Source organism: Gadus chalcogrammus, chromosome 11 (assembly GCF_026213295.1).
Source record: "Gadus chalcogrammus isolate NIFS_2021 chromosome 11, NIFS_Gcha_1.0, whole genome shotgun sequence".
Lineage (NCBI taxonomy): Eukaryota > Metazoa > Chordata > Actinopteri > Gadiformes > Gadidae > Gadus > Gadus chalcogrammus.
The window spans coordinates 15,118,724-15,140,199 of record NC_079422.1 but is presented as its reverse complement, the minus strand read 5'-3'; the positions used below and the strand labels follow the sequence as shown (position 1 = coordinate 15,140,199).

The following is a 21,476-nucleotide window of genomic DNA, read 5'->3' as shown; positions in this document are numbered from 1 at the left end:
TAATAGAAAATTATTCAGTACATGACAAATTAAACAATAAATCATTTAGCCAGCTTTTACTCCAAACCATTACGCCCTTGTTGCCATAAAGACGTTACTTGTAGCAGCTAAGCAGCCGTAAATGGTTTTGTTTTTGTCTTAAACTAGGTTTTGGCTAGGAAATAGACACATATTCTGAGCTGCCTTTCAAAATCCGAACCAAAGTTAACAAAGTTTAGTTTGAATTAATTTAGACTTTGTAATCAAGGTGACTCGTTTTTAAAAATTGTGATCGCTGTCTGAAGTTAAGTCACGCCTAGATATTTGTTAGCACGGACCGATATATTGACACAGCAGATAACCAATCCGTGACAGCAAAACACCAAGCTCATTGATTTAACAAGGCATATCTATTTGACACAATTCATTAATTGATCACAGTCATCCCAAGTGTGTATTGACTATTTCTGATGTTGAGGGAAATGCTCATTGGAAGCTTCCTATTTACTTCCCACAATCACCCCATCCCCGCTCCCCATATCGATATGAACAATTGTTGCCAATGTGCTATGGTGTCTTTCATATAAAAATGGGCATTCAAATACTAGAATGATCTGTTAGGAGGACTAGCCCTAGTAACTAGTAACTTGTATATCAATAAGGGTCATCAAGGACCTCAATTTTGGGACTCCAGCCCGACAGGAAGTGACTGACCAAGCCTGAGCAAATGCTCCATCTGGTGGTGCCTCACCCAGCGGCTCGCTTGCAAGATTTAGAGAGGAAATTATTTCCAGACCTACATCCGACCCATCCAACATGCATATCTGAGAATTAAACCTTTATTCCCTAAAAATAAAATGGTTTGGGTTGGTGGTTTAGTTACAGATGCTACAGATGCCAAAATGCACGTTCTCCTGGGTTCTCCAGCACTTGTGGAAGAAAAATGTTTGCAGGGCTGTTTTTTGGACAGAGCCTCTCAGAAGTGTGGCCTGCAAGACCTAGTAGATCAGAATTTGGTGGAAAATAATTAGGGGTTGGGAAGGTCCTATTGTCATTAGACTTGACAACCTTATTCCAGGGTCTGACTGCGACCCCAACACCAACTTTGGCCCCGAGGGCCCCGAGGGCAGGGTCTGTGGTTTAGAGTTAGGGTTAGGGTCGACCTCATCGTTTAGAGACCCAAGATTGAACTTGGTATTATAAATAAAAAAAAATTCAACATGAATAAGTCATATACAACACTGAATGAAGATTATGACTATAAATGCAAATGTGTTGCAAAATTTTATCAAGACCCATTTTAGTGCCGAAACTGTATTAAAATATTGCATTTTCCTCTGATAAATAGATAAGCCATCTTTTTTCCTATGAAGACAGAATTGATTTATTTATTATGTATGTATACATGTATGTCTGTATGTTTGTTAGTATTTATGTATTTTCATGTACTAGTATGTATGTCAGTATGGTATTGGTGTATCTTGGCGTTATTTATCAAGTACTCCATGATGAAAAGAGTTGTTGTCAGGAAGGAAGTATCTCTCTGGGGGGAAGAAGCAATCTGTTCAAGCCTCACATCTGAGCAGAATCAGAAGAGCTCCAACAAATTGCCATTCCATATATCTGGGTGATTTTCCATAGGCCACTTCTAATTATCATCCGTGGATCTGTTTCATGCAAGTTGCTTTTGTTTTCATTTTTGCGTTGCACTGACAAGAATGAGGGTTGTTGGTGCTGCCTTCCAATTAAAAGTTTAATATCAAAAATAAAAAAGGGTAACATTCCGCCTCTACAGTCACTATCCATCCAAATAGAATAGTGTAAGGTTTCACGTAACGCAATCCGGGTATATAAGATATCATCCATCTCAGGCCAGCATTGTATGGTATATGGGAATATCTACAAAGCACCTTATTATAGGTGGCTGACTGGTGTAAAACGTTGCAGACATTGGCATGTGTGTTCAGTATTGGAACAAAAATCTGGCATGAAAAAAATGAATGTGTATCATCAGGAGAAATTATCAGTTGGGGCTGGATGATGCAAGAGATCATGGGTAATGGGGTCATAGGATTATCATCGTTTCGCAGGGCCTGACCCATGGGCTACACCATTGATTCTCCACACACCTCTAATTAGACCTCTACTGCCTAACGCACTGTTGTCAACAATGATCACCCACGTGACCAGGACTCACTTTCCTGTTCCATATTCATGTGATTTATTCAGTATTAGAGATTAGTATAACTTAATATTGCCCACTGAAAACAAAGTGTGTCACTTTAGCAGCCTCTGTGTGTTACACAGAACAAGGTGAACGACTGACTGAACATTGTCTGTCGTCTTTTGATAACCCATTACTCCTTCTTCCAGCACAGCCAATTTTCTACAGAGATAACTGGTTGCCATAGAAATGACCAGGCCTCAGTAGGGATAATGAGCCCTATGGAATGGATTACCCAATGCAGTAGTTCAAATCAGGCTTTTGTGGTTCTCGTGGTTTTTTTCGCGTTGAGGTCAATTTGCAATGTTCTTGAACTTAATAGCGTTGTAGAGGAGGTGTATGTTTACTACATGCACACATTCATACATATACAAACATACATACATACGTATACATGCATACATATACTTACAAACATGCACATGTACATACATCATATTCAATAGTGTTAATATTTACATATATGTTATTTTATAATAATAAAAATAATAACTATTTACGACGATCATCATCATCATCATTATTACTATAATTAGTAGAAGTATTATTTTCATCATTATTATTAATATCATCTCCATCACTATCAGAGCATTTTTAGCATTTATGTAATGCACCATTTAAACATCATGGGCGTTTAATAAAAATGAGACCAACATATGCCTTCCAAAAGCATATGAACACACCTGCAGGAGCTCCATCAACAACTGTCAATGTTTGTGAAATTGAAAGCAATCAAGGTTGAAATCGGTCCGGCTAAAACAGTGCGAAGTTCATACAATTCAGTTACCATTTACAAATGTGATTGTAAGGTTGGCTACTTACTTAATTGGTCATTTGGCCCTATGGCACGCTTTGAATGAAGCAACACCTCCAATTTCTAATTAAAATGGAGGCTAATTACCGACTTTCATTAACGACTAGAAACTAAATGTAATACAGAGACGGAGGATTTGTATGCTTTCATAACCAGCGTCTTCCACAGGGTTCAGATGGGGTCACACAAAGGCTATGTGAGCCATGGACTAGGCCTACTGCTGAACAGATGGCGTCGCCTCTCCAGTCTCCAGCCGTGTCTACGTGATGAGGAGACAGGCTGCAGGCTCCCAGGTCTGCTGATGGATATTAACAAAAGGCCTGGTTTCCCCTCTGTGGACTTAATCAAGATGAGTAGGGTCAAAGGCATCGATAACATCACACACAGAACAGTACCGTTCCCCTCATGAAAATGATTACAAAACCGGCCGACATGCACATGGAAGCCCCTTGTGTGGGACATGTGACTTTTATATTGTCCAAGGACAATACAAAAGTTTGTTACTACCGATAAAAAACCACTGTGCTACTGTACCCCTTATGTTTTTTTTCATGAGGACCGATAAAACAGACATGGTTACCCCCCATGTTTCTTTTCATGATGGCCGATAAAAAAGGAGAAGAAGAAGTAGAATGCAAGCGAACAGTGCTAGTGATGATGATGATGATGATGAGGATAATGATGGTGATGAAGAATGGTTCAGCAGCTAATTGTGTCTTACTCTCCCATCAGATGCCTGGGAACTCACACTTGATTCAAACACAGCCAACAGACTCCTCTCTCTCTCTGAGGAAAACAGAAAGGTGACGTCCCCCAGAGAGATTGGACTCCCAGTACCAAGTGGTGTGTAGAGGGTCTGACTGGCCGCTGTTACTGGGAGGTAGGGTGGGAAGGAAATGTTTGTATAGGAGTGACATACAGAGGAATCACAAGGAGAGGAGAGGGTGGTGACAGCGGGCTTGGAGGGAACAAAAATTCCTGGAGTCCTAAAATTCCTTTATTGCCATGATGATGGTTACTCTGCCTGGAACCACAATAGTACAACAGACATACGTCTCCCCCCCGCTGGCTCCGACAGAGTAGGAGTGTATCTGGACCGGCCTGATGGCACTCTGTCCTGCTACAGAGTGTTCCCAGATGTAGGCGGGTCCTCGGACACACTGACACACATCCATACCTTTCAGTCCACCCTCACCCAGGAGTACCTCCTCCCTGGGTTTGAGTTATGATGGGTTAGGGGTTCCTCAGTGTCACTGTGTCGTTTGTAAGAAAATAAAGCATGCGAGCGGACGGACTTGCTTGGGAGCATATTTTCTTTTAAAACACACACACATTGCCACACAAAAACACGGTCACATTTCATTTACCTCAGTAACATTTTGAATAAATTACCTGGAAGAGTAATTTATTAATGTACAATGTTTTGACAAGAAACTTTTGATTTATTGTAGCTGTTTTTGCCTTCAATCCTGTTTGTTTTATTTGAAGGGAAACATGCTGTTTCATATGTTGTTAATGTCTATAAGACATGCTTATACAATGTTTTATTTGACCATTCACATTCATCTTGCTCTGCTTATTCAACAATAAATCATTTGGTCTGAAGTAACTCAGTGGTTTCATGGTCTAGGAGCACTTAGGGGTTATGATGTGAGATATTTTTGGGGAAGGTATAGAAGGTATAGAAAATGAAGGAGAGAAAAACAATGCGAGGAAAAGGAAGTATATATTTCTAAATCTCCTATTCCCCCCAAAAATTCTCTCAATATATATATATATATTAATATTCACAATATCATTATTCTGTACATCCTTTTGCGCCGATTTTTATTCTCTCCATTTGTTTTTTTTAAAGGGAGAAAAGTTATAAATTAAAAGGATATAGTTATAAGGAGATGATGGAGAGAATACAATACTTAGAAAAACTAAATAAATTATGGATAGAACACAAAATCGAGAAGAAATTTGCATGGAAAAATGGAGAGAATACAAGTTTGAGAAAAGGAGGTATATATTTTAGTTAATTATTATTTAATTTTATTCTCTCCATCATATACCTATTTTCCCCCTAAAAAAATCTCTCCATAATTATTTTATAGCTCATTTTCCAGAAAAGTATTCTCCTCATGTTTTGTTTTTTTAAAGGGAGATAAGTTAAAATCTATAAGGATATAGTTAAAAGGAGATGCCAGAGAAAATACAATTTTGAGGAAAAGGAGGTGTAGAGGATAAAGATTTGAATTTGAATAGATGAGGTATAGAAATACGATGGAGAAAACACAAATCTGAGGAAAGGGAGCTTTAGAATAAGGGAGATCATATTTTTTGGGAAAAGCAGGTTTAGAAAAATGTGTGTAAACATTATAGAAAAATTTGGTATAGAAAAATGATGGAGGGAATAAAATGTATTAAAAATATATTCTCGTCATCATTTTTCTAAATATCCTTTTTCAAATAAATATTCTATCCATAATTTTTTCGACGCCTCCTGTTTGTTGCTTTTTTATTCTCTCCATCATTTATCTAGTCTCTAAATTTTCTATGCCTCCTTTCCTCGAGTTTTAATTCTCATAATTTTTCTATACCACATTTTTCCCCAAAAAATATTCGTCATGAAAAGTTTATTTTCATGACGGCCGATAAAAAAACACAGTTTTACGCCTTGTGCCAAACTGTGTTTTACATAAATTATGTAAAACTGTGTTTCACAGTTCCCTGTCGGTCGTGTGCACAGACTTTTCTGTGAAGGTAAGTCTGTGCCGCATCGGTCCTGGAGCTCCCGTCTGGCAACGGCATGGTGAGCACCCACCTCTCTCCCATCTCTGATTGAGAACGTATTTTCAGACAGACCCAAACCCACATGCTGCCACACACACACACACAAACGTCACACACACGCACACACACACACACGCACGCACACACGCACGCACGCACGCACGCACGCACGCACGCACACACACACACACACACACACACACACACACACACACGCACACACACACACACACACACACACACACACACACACACACACACACACACACACACACACACACACACACACGCCAAACACAGAAATAGACACAGGCACAAAAGCATAAATGGGAACAGAAATCTCAAGATTGCATCCATCACATCCAGGCTACAGAGGTGTCTCTCTTAATCTGGCAAGTCATAATAGATACGGCATTGTTAAAAAAAAAAGGCTTTCATAATTCGTGATCAGGCAAAGAATCCCGGACGACCCTGTAAGAACATTAACAAGGTATCCAAGAATCTGGGATTTCTGGTTAATGTATGTCTTGTGTCAAGGTCTCATATTTGCCCATGGGTGTAAAGAGGACGTGGTAACAGGATAGTAGAGTGCATTTTATTTGGCAGTCAACAATGTCTCAAACTTGTTCTCAGCAGGGGAGTTGAGAGGCGGATAATAAGGCTTTAGAGATTTCCTTCACAATCTCAGGAGTGTGCCAGCCATACAACGCAGATGGCTTTCCAATGGTCAAAGTAATGATAATCCAAGTCTCATAGAGAGAGAGGATGTTTAAGTAAGTTTTGTTTAAGTCTGATACTTTTATCATCCTGTTGGATGATTGGAAAATATTTTGTTCTGCCTAGCCATTATAGATGGTAAATGAACAGGTGTATATATATTTACGGACGGTGTACTATTTTATCTAGGCCCTACATCATATGGTGTCTTATATACATGTTTTTGCTTTTGCCTTTTAAATGTCACTGAAATATCGTCAGCAATGTGGAATGCCTTGACAATCCTACCATGTCAATGATTCAATCACCCATCTTACCTGAAATGAGATGAACATGCAATGCATACTGAGCTTGACAAAGGAAATTCCTGACACTCAGAGGTTATTCATTCAGTTTTCAGTCAACACATTTTGACAACGCAAGATAAAAAAAATGGAAAGCCTGTTGACTTCATAATGGGGCAAGGGGGATTGAGGGAGATATTTTACATTTCTTAATTCCCCCGCTAACTCTGCTATACTTGTAGCAGCACTAATGGTGGGCAGTCTCAGGGGTCCGACTAGGTTAAATGTTAGAATGTTTTGCTAGAGATACCCAAATAAAGCATTGCTATGCTCAAAAAAGATGCTCAGCCCACATGGCCTAGAATTCCATGCTCATTACTCCGCCCGTGCATAGTTTTTGTGTGTGTGTGTCTGTCTGTTTGTGTCTGTGTGTGTATATGTGTGTGCACGTGTGTATGTGTGAGTGTGTGTATGTGTAAGTAGGCGTGCGAGTGTGCCATTACATACCACCTTTCTTTATATATTTTTTGTTTCACCCAATCATATTGCTGGAGCCGGGTACCTATGAGCACTAAATCAACACTTGGCCAGCAGTAGAAAACTAACCCTAACCCTGGCTGTTAAGGTTTCAAGACAACACCGATGTAGGTACTGTTGAATGCAATTATAAATTAATCTTCTGAAAGTTCCATTCACACACAAAATGTATTTTCTACGGTTGGATATCTCCGTCAGGAAACAGAATCAAGGCTGCCTCTTCCGGTTTCTGGTTTCCGGCCCAGGCTCTGTGCCGTCTCGTCCCAGAAATTCTGGAATAACAACGTAGGACTCCAGCAGACCGATGCTATAGCACAGCGGTTCTCAACCTTTTTTGAGCAAACGCCCCCCTGACCTTACCCTGATCCTCTGGCGCCCCCCCACCTCAATAAAAATAAATAAATAAACTAACAACCCCCCTCACACTCGTGTTATATTGCCTAAAGGTAGGCTGACCAAACGTCCTCTCTTCCCCGGACATGTCCACTTTTTACGTCCCGTCCGGGCTGTCCGGGGGGGTTTTATTAATTGATGATAATGTCCGGTTTTCGGACATTATCTCGTCGCATATTTGTTTTTGCCTCGTCGCATATTTGTGTTTCTGGGTCTTTCACATAACCTACTAGTTATTACCATTGTATATGTCTATGGTTATTACGGCCTTCCAAGTTCTGGAAATGGTATCTCCCTTACGTTCCACCTTCTTGCGCGAGCTGACTGTAGAGAGATGGCGTTTCTCAATTCGCGTACTTGTGCGTGCTCGTGTGCTCGTGGACTCGTGAAACGTCATCAGTCGTTGCCCGAGCACTGTTCCAATTCGAAGCACGCATCAAGCGAGTACTGTCGTAAAACCCGGAAGCGTTCTGGATGCGTGCTCGATATCGCCGTTTCACCGAGCATGCATCGGAGGTGGCTCATGTGTGCTTGCTCCCGCTATAAATCCCAGGATGCATTTCGCACTCGCAGCAGTACGAGGGCGGACAATATGGAGAAGACGCACAAGTTACAACTGTAGCTTAAGTTACTCTTAACTTATATATATATTTATATAATATATAATATAATAATAATAATAATATATAAATATATATATGTAAGGTCGTGTGTGTATAGCTTATACACATGACAGGACACTCATATCTTTTCAATTGTTATTCATTCAGAATATTTACATACTATTTGAAAATGAAAGAGGCTGGGATTTTGTTTTGTATCATTTGTTTATATTGTTCAGTAGTAATGCCTAAATGAGGCCGTAGCACAGTTAACGGACGAGCAGAGGTGGTGACGTCATCGAGTCCGCTGCTGTTCCAATTGCAGGTACGTACTCGCGTGCTCGCAAGTATGTGCTTGAAGTACAGACTTGCCAAGTACGTGCTTGCAAGTCATCGAGTCCGTAGTACGCGTGCTACGAATTGAGAAACGGCCAGAGTCTGTCATTGGGCGACCGATCTCAGGGTTGCCAGAGCCACGATAATTATCCTCCAAATACGACCATTTTGAGCCTTTGGTACGTTACGTTGCCATTTCCAATCTGGCAACATTGAGCACCTTGCCGCTTCCACTCTGTTTACAAAGGCACATTACATCTGCAGCCATGCCTAAACGTAAATGTAAGTTCACGGACGAACTAAAGAAAAAATACCCATGTTTTCGCCTCGCCCCCCCCCCCCCCCGTGCATAGTTTTTCAGTGCATAGTTTTTCATTGATTTTGCGGTGGTCACTAATGAAACAATCTTCATAAATCCAGGCTCAGTTTGCCAAACTGAGCCTGGATTTATGAAGATTGTAATTAATTTCATAAAACGTGATGATGATTGTTTGTTTGTTATACATCTCAAATTCACCTTTTCCGACAACATCAAGTCGTCTCACAGGTGCCGGTGTTCCGGTCGCGTGCAGCACTGCAGCTACGTAAAGCAGCTTTCACACGCCGGGCGGCAACTCGCCGCCTCCATGCATTTCAATGAGGGAAGGGCGGCAGAGGGGAGGCGGCAAAAGCGGCTGTTGCCGCGCGGCAGAGTTTGCCCTCCCACTACTGACTTTCACTCTCAGTGCCCGAACGGAATTGAATGAGGCTACGCTTACTTTATGAAATGTTTCGAGTGGCGATTTTTTTTATCTAGGCCTACATGAAATTCTGCATCCATTAAATGATTAAAAAAAAAAAAAAAAAAAAATGTTTTTCCTCGGAAGGGCAACGCGAGTCGAGGAGGGCATATGGGTAGTTGCCCAAGCAACCTGAGCAACCCCCCTGTGCAGTGCACATAGACAGTAAAAGGTAGCTGAGGCGGTAGAGGGGTTAGAAACCAATAAATGAAAATAGGCTATTTATTTCAGGTAGCCTTCTTTTTCATCCTAAAAATGTGAACACCATGAAAGTTTAAAATCCCCTAAAAGGAAAAATAAATCACGTTCCCAGCGCCCCCCTTTGCGCGAACGCCCCCGTTGAGAAATCATGCTATAGCAGAACATCTGAAATTATATATTTCATCACAAGGGGATTAGGTCCTGAGGAAAAGGGATTCATTACTATCCAAAATCAGAAGCCATCATTACTTTTATAAAAATAAATGAATAAAGATCATTCATACATAATTAAATTCTACATCCCAAATGTTACGATTGTTGAAAAAGTGTGTTGCCTAGCATTTTGTCTCATAACAAAATGGTTGGTCGCTATAAGGGATCTTATGGAAAAATAACCACACATATATCTCATACATACGTACATTATTTGCACCAATTTTCACCAATTGCTGCCTGCTAGCATTGACCAGGGCATCCTTCCAGCTCCAATAGGTCTATAGGCATAACGGCTTCACCAAGTAGGCTTGACAGCCCTAATGGAAAAGCATCTCCCCTTAAAAAAGCGGTGCTCCCTCTGGTTGAATATAATTATCGTCAGTTGGGAAATGGTTATGCATAAAGTATCGTTTAGGAATAAGTTTAAGGACAAAGTAGCGCCATGTTTTTCCCCTTCATATGTTATTCATATATCTGTTTAGGACACACACACAGACAGGCACATTCACACACACACACACACACACGCACGCACGCACGCACGCACGCACGCACGCACGCACGCACGCACGCACGCACGCACGCACGCACGCACGCACGCACGTCACTGCACTCACGCACCAAACGCACGCACTCACGCACGCACGCACGCACTCACTCACTCACGCACTCACCACAGGTCGCACGTCACTCACTCAAACTCACGCAGCAACGCACGCACGCACGCCGCTACGCACGCACGCACGGCACTCACTCACGCACGCACTCACTAATCACTAAACACTCACGCACTCACTGCACTCCGCACTCACTCTACTCACCACGCACTCACGCACGCACCACGCACGCAAGCACGCACGGCAGCGCAAAACGCACGTCACTCACAGCACACATCACATCACGCACGTCAACTCACGCACGCACGCACTTGTCACTTACACTCACTCACTCCGCACTCACGCACGCACTCACGCACAGCATCACGCAACTCACGCCCGCACGCCGCACGCAATCACGCCGACAACCCACTTCAAATCTACTCACATCACGGCAGAAATCACTCATCACGCATCTCACTCAAGCACGCACACACGCACGCAACGCACGCACGCCCTCACCTCACCACACACACACACTACATCAACACACACCCACACACACACACACACACACACACACACACACACACACACACACACACACACACACACACATTTCAATGTCTTTATTTGTGTCCGCATTTATAAAATACATGGCAAGGGCACAAATATTTTCAGTTGCTTTTGATGCCCTACATCCTCGAAACAACATGTTGCAGTACTTGAGTCAAACATGCACAGAATAGACAATACGTACACATGAGCTTATTCTGCACAAGGTCTGTTAACAGACAGAGAAAATCTATGGGTACAGAAACACACACACACACACACACAAACACACACACACACACACACACACACACACACACACACACACACACACACACACACACACACACACACATGCACACACAAATACTGAAAACACACAAAACTGGCCATGACTTGTTGACATATAAAGCAATCGACCTTAATAGAATAACAGTTCTGTATATGCAGTTTGACACGGGTTGATTGACGATACAGCTAAAGGAAAATATATAGAATAATAACATAAAAACATGGATAAAGTTGAGACCTGCCCCCCCCCCCCCCCGCTCTCATCTCTGATTGAAATTGTATTTGCCGACTGTCCTTCTGAAAGCCAGGTATAGCATCAAGCCCAGCTCTGTTTCATTGCATAGGTCAAAAAAGACAAAAATATAATGGGTTCAATTATATATCATGTATCATCTAATATCTTAAGTCTAACATCATTGCATCAACGTTTTACTATTGTAATCCCCGTCCATAGTGCATGGGGCATCTTCATTTTATTCCAATACTGTGCATATGGTTTTGATTTCAGGCTGACCTTTCAAAGATTAATATGCTATCCGAAAGCCGATATGGATTATGGTTAATCAGATCCTGCACAAACTGTGATCGATTACAGCTTTGATGAGTTTTGATGGTCTGCGTCGTCGATCTTGGGGGGGCTGAACTGCTGAACCACTGAACCTCATGGTCAGGTTCTGCACACACACCAACACGAGCAGAACCGATCGAGACTGGATCCATACCAGCTCTGCTGTGGGTAAAGATGAAGACAAGATTGATGAACAAATAGAAAAATGGTTATTTTCATGAATGATGCGGCTGTTGTGTTGGGCACTCCTAGTGGTGTGTATGCACAAGTGTGTTTGTGTGTGTGTGTGTTTACAAATTTGATGTTGTTATGGTTTGAATTTATTATCCTCTACCTGTGTGTGTGTGTGTGTGTGTGTGTGTGTGTGTGTGTGTGTGTGTGTGTGTGTGTGTGTGTGTGTGTGTGTGTGTGTGTGTGTGTGTGTTTTGTGTGTGTTTGTTTGTGTGTCTGTGTATTCAACAGGTTGGGGGTTGGTCGGGGTGCTTCAATCATTTCTTGATAACTTCTCTATACCTTCAACAATAGGCTGACCAATGGGCTTGGATGAAGCCTAGATGTGAAGGGACATTTCATCTTCCACAATGTAAAACCAATGTTTTGAAAAGTGTTTGGACTTGACCTGATGGTTGATTGAGACGCTCCCTTGAGTAAGTTGATTCAGGGTCAGCTTGCTATCCATATATAGGCAACTAAAGAAGACGCACATTCAGAAGCAAAATTGAAGGCATCTAAGGTTATCTCCCCCCATTTCATGTTCAGCAGTGGTATAGGCTGACTACCCTCGGAGCCCAGCCCCTCCAGTGAGGGGAGGAAAGTCGAAGCAGTGATAAATTCTGAGCCATTCTGTCTCCTGGTGAAGGCGCATCAGGTGCGCACGGATCACCGGCTGGAAGACAATGGTTATTGGTTATTCGTCGAATCTGCTCATTCTGGGCTTGATACAATTATACCCTTAAAGTGGCCTTTCAAGGAATAGTAAATGTTTAATCTCAATTAAAACTTAAGCCACGGAAGTTTTCCGAACACCGAAACCCTGCATCAAGTGGAAAAAACCTGAATGTGGAGGATTTGGAGACGTGCGTGTGTCTTGCGTTCATGCCCAGCCCGTACTTCGATAGACGTGCGTTGTAACACTCTTCAACAACACTGACTGAAACATGAATACGTCCGAGTTTCCCGTGCGCTTTGAGGAGCAATGGAACATGAGCTGGATGGAGGAAGAGAGTAATAAACTTTTATTCGGGATCGGTACGGATAATTTCATCACGCTTTTGGTGTTCGGGATCATCTTTACACTCGGCGTCCTGGGGAACGCGATGGTGATCACCGTGCTGGCCAGAAATAAGCCGGGGAAACCCAGAAGCACCACCAACATATTCATCCTGAACCTCAGCATCGCAGACCTGTCCTACTTGTTGTTTTGTATTCCTTTCCAGTCGACCATTTACATGATGCCAACTTGGGTGCTCGGCGCATTTATTTGCAAGTTCATCCACTATTTCTTCACAGTGTCCATGCTGGTCAGCATCTTCACTTTATCCGCTATGTCCGTGGACAGGTACATTGCTATTGTGCATTCGAGAAAGTCCTCCTCCATACGAGTGGCAAAGCATGCTCTCCTCGGAGTGGTGGTGATATGGGTGTTATCTCTGACCATGGCAGCCCCTGTGATGTACTATCAGAACATATTCCAGCGAGAGGAGAACCGCACTTTTTGCTGGGAATGGTGGCCGGATCCGTACCAGAAGAAAGTCTATGTTGTGTGCACCTTCGTTTTTGGTTACGTGTTGCCCCTGCTTCTCATTTCTTTCTGTTACGCAAAGGTAAGTACGCACGCACTGTGGCAAATTGATTGATTGGCAAAATGACAATTCAACGTATTCCTGACATGTTCCTATGCTTACAGGTGCTAAACCACTTGCACAAAAAACTAAGAAACATGTCCAAAAAGTCAGAGGCATCGAAGAAAAAGGTACGTAAGTTCAACCTTACGACCCATTGTGTTTGCAGGTTGCCTGATGTGAGTTCACTTTTGACATGTAAGATGTGGATATAAATCTGAATCACTAAATTTTTGATTATTATGGTCAAAGTATTTTAGCATCATTATTTAAAACGTTTGAGCCTTCCTTCCCCCAGAAAATAGTTTAGAGCAAATAAGAATGTTTGTATAATAATAATAATAATAATAATAATAATAATAATAATAATAATAATAATAGAAAATAAATCATAAGAAATAAATAAATACAACACAAATTAAACATATACTATTATCCTTGTGTGATTGAATCATCTCATAAAATCGCCCAAAAACTGGTGCAGATTTCGGAACAAAACGTGGAAAAAATCGAACAGGACCCAATTCTGTCTGGAAAGTAATAATGCTTATGATATGATATATTTCCCAAGCACAGGGCGTGCCATGTTGCAATATATTTTTTTTTCTCTTTCCCTCACACGTACACATATATACGAACGTGTACTCACACGTACACACACACATGTACAGAAAATATAAATCTGTCTGAATTGAAATGGGTCTTTGCCGAGCTGTAGACATTACCTATTAATCTATGCTGAGCCATTGCAATGGAACGACACTGTGATGTTGAACTTGAAGGATGGCTGTGAGAATTTATATCTGGTAGGGTATTTCATGGCTCATTGTTATTTTTCATCCCTTCTAATTTCAAAGTCAAGCAACATAATGTGTCAGTGTCTTAGCAGGGGAACAGGAAGTTATTGGACATCTTCAGTTCATGAAATTCAGTAATTGCTCTGTATGTTTTTTTGTAAGAAATGATTAACATGCAAGGATCGGAATTTTAAACAGAATCTGTAAAAACCTCTAAAATGATCTTCCAAAATGGTGATTGTCATGTGTTTTCACTGGAGTCAACTATTTCCCCATTCCTCTTCTCCGATTGCTGAAAACGTCTCAATCGCTGTTGTGCAGCAATCCCCACAAACATACACGATCGTACTAACTACTAACGTTTCCCACGCAATGTCTCTTCTCACTCATCAAATGCTTCATTAGTCAATTCTGTACTACATTAAGCAGTCAAAGTAAATCCAAGTAGATAAGATTCTATGGAGCAGATATAGAGGACTATTGGAAGTTCACTGCTGCACTAGTTTTGTTTAATGCCCTGTTAGTGACAGCTGAGGGACCAAGGTCCCTTTCACCATTGAGCTAGTCCATCTTCATATTGACCCTGCTGCTTGCACACAAAATCACATACACAGATGAACACGCACACACACACACACACACACACACACACACACACACACACACACACACAGACACACACACACACACACACACACACACACACACACACACACACACACACACACACACACACACACACACACACACACACACACACACACATACACACACACACACACACACACACACACACACACACACACACACACACACACACACACACACACATAGAAACAGGCACAAAAGCACATGGGGTCCTAGATGGAATGGATTGTATCCGTCACATCTAGGCAACAGAGACACCTCTCCAAAGAGGACCTTTATCTGGTATGTCATATTAGATATGGCAGAAGTAATTCGTATTGAAACAAACTGCAAAAGTGAGAGAGAATCATCTGAAAAACATTTTCGAGGCAGAATCTGTGATTTGTGGTTATAGGCTTTCTTGTGTCAGTGTCATTAATTGCCCATGGGTGTAAAGATGAAAGAGGGACAGGCTAGTAGAGTGGATTTAATTTGGCAGTCAACAATTTCTCAAACTTGTTCTCAGCAGCGGAGTCGAGAGGCAGATGATTAGGCTTTAGAGATTTCTTTCACATTCTCAGGAGTCAGCTGGCCGTAAAACGCAAATGGATTTCCAATGGTCTTATTAATGATAATCAGAGTCCGGGATTCTTAAAGTAGGTTTTGTGTGTTCCCCATAAAATTGATACTTTTCCTGTTGGAAGTTTGTAAAATATTTTTTCTGCTTAGCCATTATTGATTATCTCATATGGGGTCCTAAAACTACGTTTTTGTCTTTGACTTTAAATGTGTCTCTAAAAAGTTTTGAAATATAATCAGCAATGTAAAACGCCTTTATAATCCTAGCATGTCAGTAATTCAAATACATGTGTTACCTGAAATTAGATGACTGCACAATGCATTCTGATCTTGACAAAGGAAAAGGCTCCACAAGGTTAGATTATTCTAAGTAAAATGTCCTGACACTCAAAGATTATTTATTCATCACACTTGACACCAGTTTAAAGTCAACAAATTTTGACAGCGCAAAGTTAGAAAATTGGCAAACCTGGTGACTTAATAATGGGTCAAGGGAGAGTGCGGTAGGGAGTCAGGGACCGAGAACACATTTCTTTATTCCCCCGCTAACTCTGCTATACTTAATAGATAGATAATGGTGGGCTGTCTCAGGGGGGTCAGACTAGGTTAAATGTTAAAAGTTTTGCTACGGATGCCAATATAAAGCATTGCTTGACTCATAAAAAGCTGATCACCCCCAATGGGACGTAGAATGCCATGCTTCGTACTCCCGCCTGTGTACGCATACATGTGTGTGTCCTGGATTGACTCGCAAAACATTTTGTTTTCCTTCACATTTCTATGTTTTACTCCCCGCCATCAAAATGGTGGGGAGTACTCATCTGTCATTCCGTCTGGATTTGTCTTGCTCAATCCCCTGGGTTCTCTCCCTGTGCCTCCCCCTCCCCCACACACACATGCGATCTCTCTCTCTCACACACACACCCACACTAACAAAAACACATACACAAACTCTCACAAACACACACACACACATACACACTCACAAACACTCTCTGACACGCACACACACACACACATACACGCACGCGCATACACACGCACACACACTAGCTCCCACACACACACACACACACACACATACACACGCACACACACTCTCTAGCTCTCACACACACACACACACCCACACTAACACACACACACATGCACACACTCTCACACACACACACACACACACACACACACACACACACACACACACACACACACACAAACACTCACACACAGACTTACACTCACACACGCACACACACTAACACACACACACACACACACACACACACACACACACACACACACACACACACACACACACACACACACACACACACACACACACACACACACACACACACACACACACACACACACACACACACACACACACACACACACACAAACAAAAAGGGAAATGTTCAGTAAAGTAAGAATTGTTTGAAGGTCTTTTGAAGGTCTGAGTTTGAAGGTCAGTTACCCTTGGGGTGTTTAACACAACATAGTCCTCATCCAAAATGGATACAAACCTAACTCCCTATTCATCCCATGTCCTATCCTCTCCGCTCTCCTCCTCTTGCAGACCGCCCAGACGGTGCTGGTGGTGGTGGTGGTGTTCTGTCTGTCCTGGCTGCCCCATCATGTGGTTCATCTGTGGGTGGAGTTTGGCACCTTCCCCCTGAATCAGGCCTCCTTCGTGCTGCGGGTGGCCGCCCACTGCCTGGCCTACAGCAACTCCTCCGTCAACCCCGTCATCTACGCCTTCCTGTCTGAGAACTTCCGGAAGGCTTACAAGCAGGTGTTCAAGTGCCAGATCGGCACCAGTGACTCGCCGCTGAACGACGTCAAGGAGATACGCAGCAAGGTGGACACGCCCCCCTCCACTAACTGCACCAACGTCTGAAATAACACTCTGGCCTGTCTGCGTGGGAGACTTGTCAGCATCGGTAAAACATGACTTAAGTGCAACGTCCGCATGCCAGGGGAAACATTCAGAGACGCTTTAGCAGACTTTTCACGCCCCAACGTGAAGCTGGTGATTTTTTTTGTGTTTATTTACTTCTTTATGTTTATTAAGTTAGCTTAGCTTACTCCATTACCATTTGTAGTTTGCCAGGTACACAAGAAAGAACAGACAATTCACAAGCCTTTACTGTGAGAAGGTCACCGGGACTTCAGAACACACCATCGGCAAATCAAAAACCATGAATAAAAACACGTGTTGACAATGGACTCCAGGAGTTGACATGGGAAATATTGACCTTCCTAGACAATGCCGAGCAAACAATAGATTTCCATTGTGTGAAAATGTCATGGCAATGCCAAGGGACAGACCGCATGATGACTATGAATGTTTCATAACAATGCATGGGGAGGGATAACAGGGTAAGTGACAAACAACAGAGGAGGTCGCTTCAAGTTGCATTGTTCTACATTAGTGCTGCTCATTCACACTAAGGGGCCCTGTCTGGTAAGGGTCCCTGATGGTCCTTGAGGGCCCTCTTCATTAGTGCTATGTCTTTTGAAATCTTTTTTTTTTTTTTTCACAAAGAAAGTTTATGTTTGGAAACAGTGGCACTCGCTAGCCACTCTGGGAGCGAAAGCGGACAGGAAATGTTTTGGATGTCGACGTCCGACGTTAGGATGGAGTGAGTGCGTGAGAGAGAGTGTGAGAGAGAGAAAGCGAGAGAGAGAGAGAGAGAGAGAGAGAGAGAGAGAGAGAGAGAGAGAGAGAGAGAGAGAGAGAGAGAGAGAGAGAGAGAGAGAGAGAATGAGAGAGAGAGAGAATGAGAGAGAGAGAGAGAGAGAGAGAGAGAGAGAGAGAGGGAGAGAGAGATAGATGGAGATACATATATGTGGAAACTAAATGTGTATTTTATTTAAATGATGTCAGACATATTACAGTTCACAGAGTGCACTTGGTTTTGAGGCTGTGTTGTTTACTTTGCTTTGCCATTGTGATGAAAGCCAATATTGATCTTCTCCTGAGAAAATGTCTTGCTGTTATCGAAGCTTGAAAAAGGTTGTTTTTATATAAATGTGTTAAACGTTTGCAGTAGTGATAAGCAGGGCTATTTGAATATAACTGTGCTGTGTACAGTATCTAAACGCTCACTCCACATCAGGAAAGAGATCAGAAGGTTTTATTTTCCAGCAAAAGTCTAGTAGTGGTTAACAACCATGCGGTATATTAGTATGCCGTACCACATTGCATGTTTGAGGGTCATAAAGGCAGACATGAAGGTGGTGCATTGTTGTTCATTTATGCCACACATATAATACGGCTTCAGCAGTTACATATCAGTTATAATAAAAGTTGAATAAAACATTTTAAAGGATAAAAGGAAAAAGTACAAATTAATGAGCACATGAACAACTATTTTCAGTTAATATAACACCGAGACCAAATAATATCACACCCACCGAAAAAGTGAAACTTGTGGACATGCATGCAAAGTCAAGAACGATATGAATGAAGTCATAACACGTGTTGCTGTATGTAGGCCTATAGACTATATCTCCCTGCTTTAAAAAAAATGTCTCAACTTCAGCATTGTTTTCCATTCCTAGTTATCTACAAAGAAGTACTTGATAAAGAATGCTTACTGCAGTAGAAAATAATATATTTGCTTAGGTGTTGCTGTGCTTCAAATATGAAAGTAATCTTCTCCTTCGTACTTTAACAGCTTATTGCAGTAGCCTATTCTTTCTTGGCACATTGTTTCTGAACTATAGATTTCATAATATACTTCCACTGTGACCCTGTGTAGTGCTTATTAAAGTGAATGTTTAAGGGCTGTGTCATTTTGTTGATGAAGAATATTATTTGTATTCATTTCAGGTGGGATGCTGAAATTATGACATCTTTTGGGAAGCCTCTGTTGGAAAGTAAGCCAATTATAATGTCAGATTTGAATTAATTATAACCCAGTGATTCAACCAAACATCATACTAACTCATAAATAAAGTAATTTTTAAACATATTTTTTACATTCAAGCAATAATACCATCAACTCTTCTACTCTATTTAAGAGCTGCTTGGTCCTTGACCATTTCCGTTGTCGGACATGGAAGGAAGCGGTTGTGAGGAAGGATGTCACATAAAGCCCTGACAAAACACGCATAAATGCATGGTCTACAAAACACATTCAACATATCAAGGAGATGATTGCTTTGAATGCATTACACAGTCACCACACAGCTAGCAAACTGCATATTCCCACCATGTATTATGCTGCAGATTTCTCATAAACATCGTCCAATTTTGTGCACAATGCAGCCACTCATTAACAGCCATTCATGGGCAGTGTTAATGCACTGACAGGGCACTGTCATTACCCTTGTGGCTCACTCACACGTTGATACAGATTGGGGGTTGTGACACTGAATGCTGGGCACTGGACAAGAACAAAATGTGTTTATTTTATTGGTAAAAAGAAAGCAAGATATAGTCTAAAGGTATGATATGTTCCTACTCCGTAATAGTGAGAACTGTATTTGTGAATAGTGGTTTTAGTCTGTGGTATTTAATTGCAGCCACGTTTAATCATATCCGACATTTACATTTTTCTCTGGTCTCATTTTCTTGTTGCGACTACATCAAGGAAGACATGTTGGGTTGATTTTAATTTGGAACCTTAAGACTGAATTTTTACACCACTTTAATCAAACACACCCATATCATGAGCCTGGATATTATCATAAAATCTTTAAACAATCTTTTTGTGTAAATCACATTGTGAAAATCCTTTTGGTGTACTACTTGAAGATTTTCAAATGTTAGGTTCTAGTCAGTGTTCGAAAGACTTCTGTAACAATATCTCACTGGACATGTGAGGTCTAATAAAGACAATTGGGGGGTTGAGGCCTGTGGTAGACATGCATCCCAAGACGAATGGCAGTCTGCAATAAGTCTGGCTCCTCTCCATTCATTTTTTTATTTCCACAGACCAAAAGGCCTCTGGACGCAATTGGGTAGGCCTACAACCAATCATCGCAACAAAACAGGTTACGCAGTTTTAAGCAAGTCGTTTGTTCTTCTTTTCGGGAAAATATACCGACCAGTTAGTTTGATACTGACACGATAGCTGAAATGACCGATCAGCGACAGCCATCTTTGTTGTTGTTAAAAAATGACTGTGGTGTGCTTCTGCACTGTCATCGTATTTAGCCCCCCTCATATTAGATAAACAGTTGTAATCCATAGAATTTTGGTCTGCATCATCCAAGCTTTGTGCAGACAGTATCACATTGTGACTTCAGTGCCAATATACCTTTACTTCTCGGAATTATATCATGATATTACAGGGATTATAGGTTATTATATAAGGTGATTGCTGCTTGGCCATTTCTGTGTCTCTCGTGGTTCTTCTTATGGTAACTGATAGGGCAGGAAAAGATGAATAATAGCTAAGTCCTCATAGCTCATACGAGGTAACACACTTAGCACTTGCACTGCCTGAAGCCAACTTATAATAACCATGCTTATCATGTCTTTTCTGGAATCCTGCCATCCATCTGAACACCCATTCTTAACCTATAAACATCTAAGGCGAGGCAAGGGACGTTTATTTAAGTGTACATTGTACATACCCTGGACTCCCAGCTATAAGATTCAGAGTTCAAACCCGAATCCAAGCCTCAATGGGTGTGGTGCTTAGAGGCTGGACAGCATCAAGTGCCTGGGAGTCCACAACACCAAAGACTCATGCCTATTTCTCCTTAGGCGGCTGAAAAAGTTTGGTTTGGGGCACAAGATCCTTGGG

General features: G+C 41.7%; 1 protein-coding gene across 1 annotated transcript; it reads left to right on the top strand.

Annotated features, from left to right (window-relative positions):
* Window positions 1–12,749: 12,749 nt before the first annotated feature.
* On the top strand, window positions 12,750–18,474 carry LOC130391831 (galanin receptor type 1-like). The gene is made up of 3 exons (XM_056602136.1): window positions 12,750–13,693; window positions 13,777–13,842; window positions 17,294–18,474. Exons 1-3 carry the CDS (start codon window positions 13,028–13,030, stop codon window positions 17,612–17,614), a joined length of 1,053 nt encoding a protein of 350 aa, XP_056458111.1. The 5' UTR covers window positions 12,750–13,027; the 3' UTR covers window positions 17,615–18,474.
* The last annotated feature ends 3,002 nt before the right edge of the window (window positions 18,475–21,476 follow it).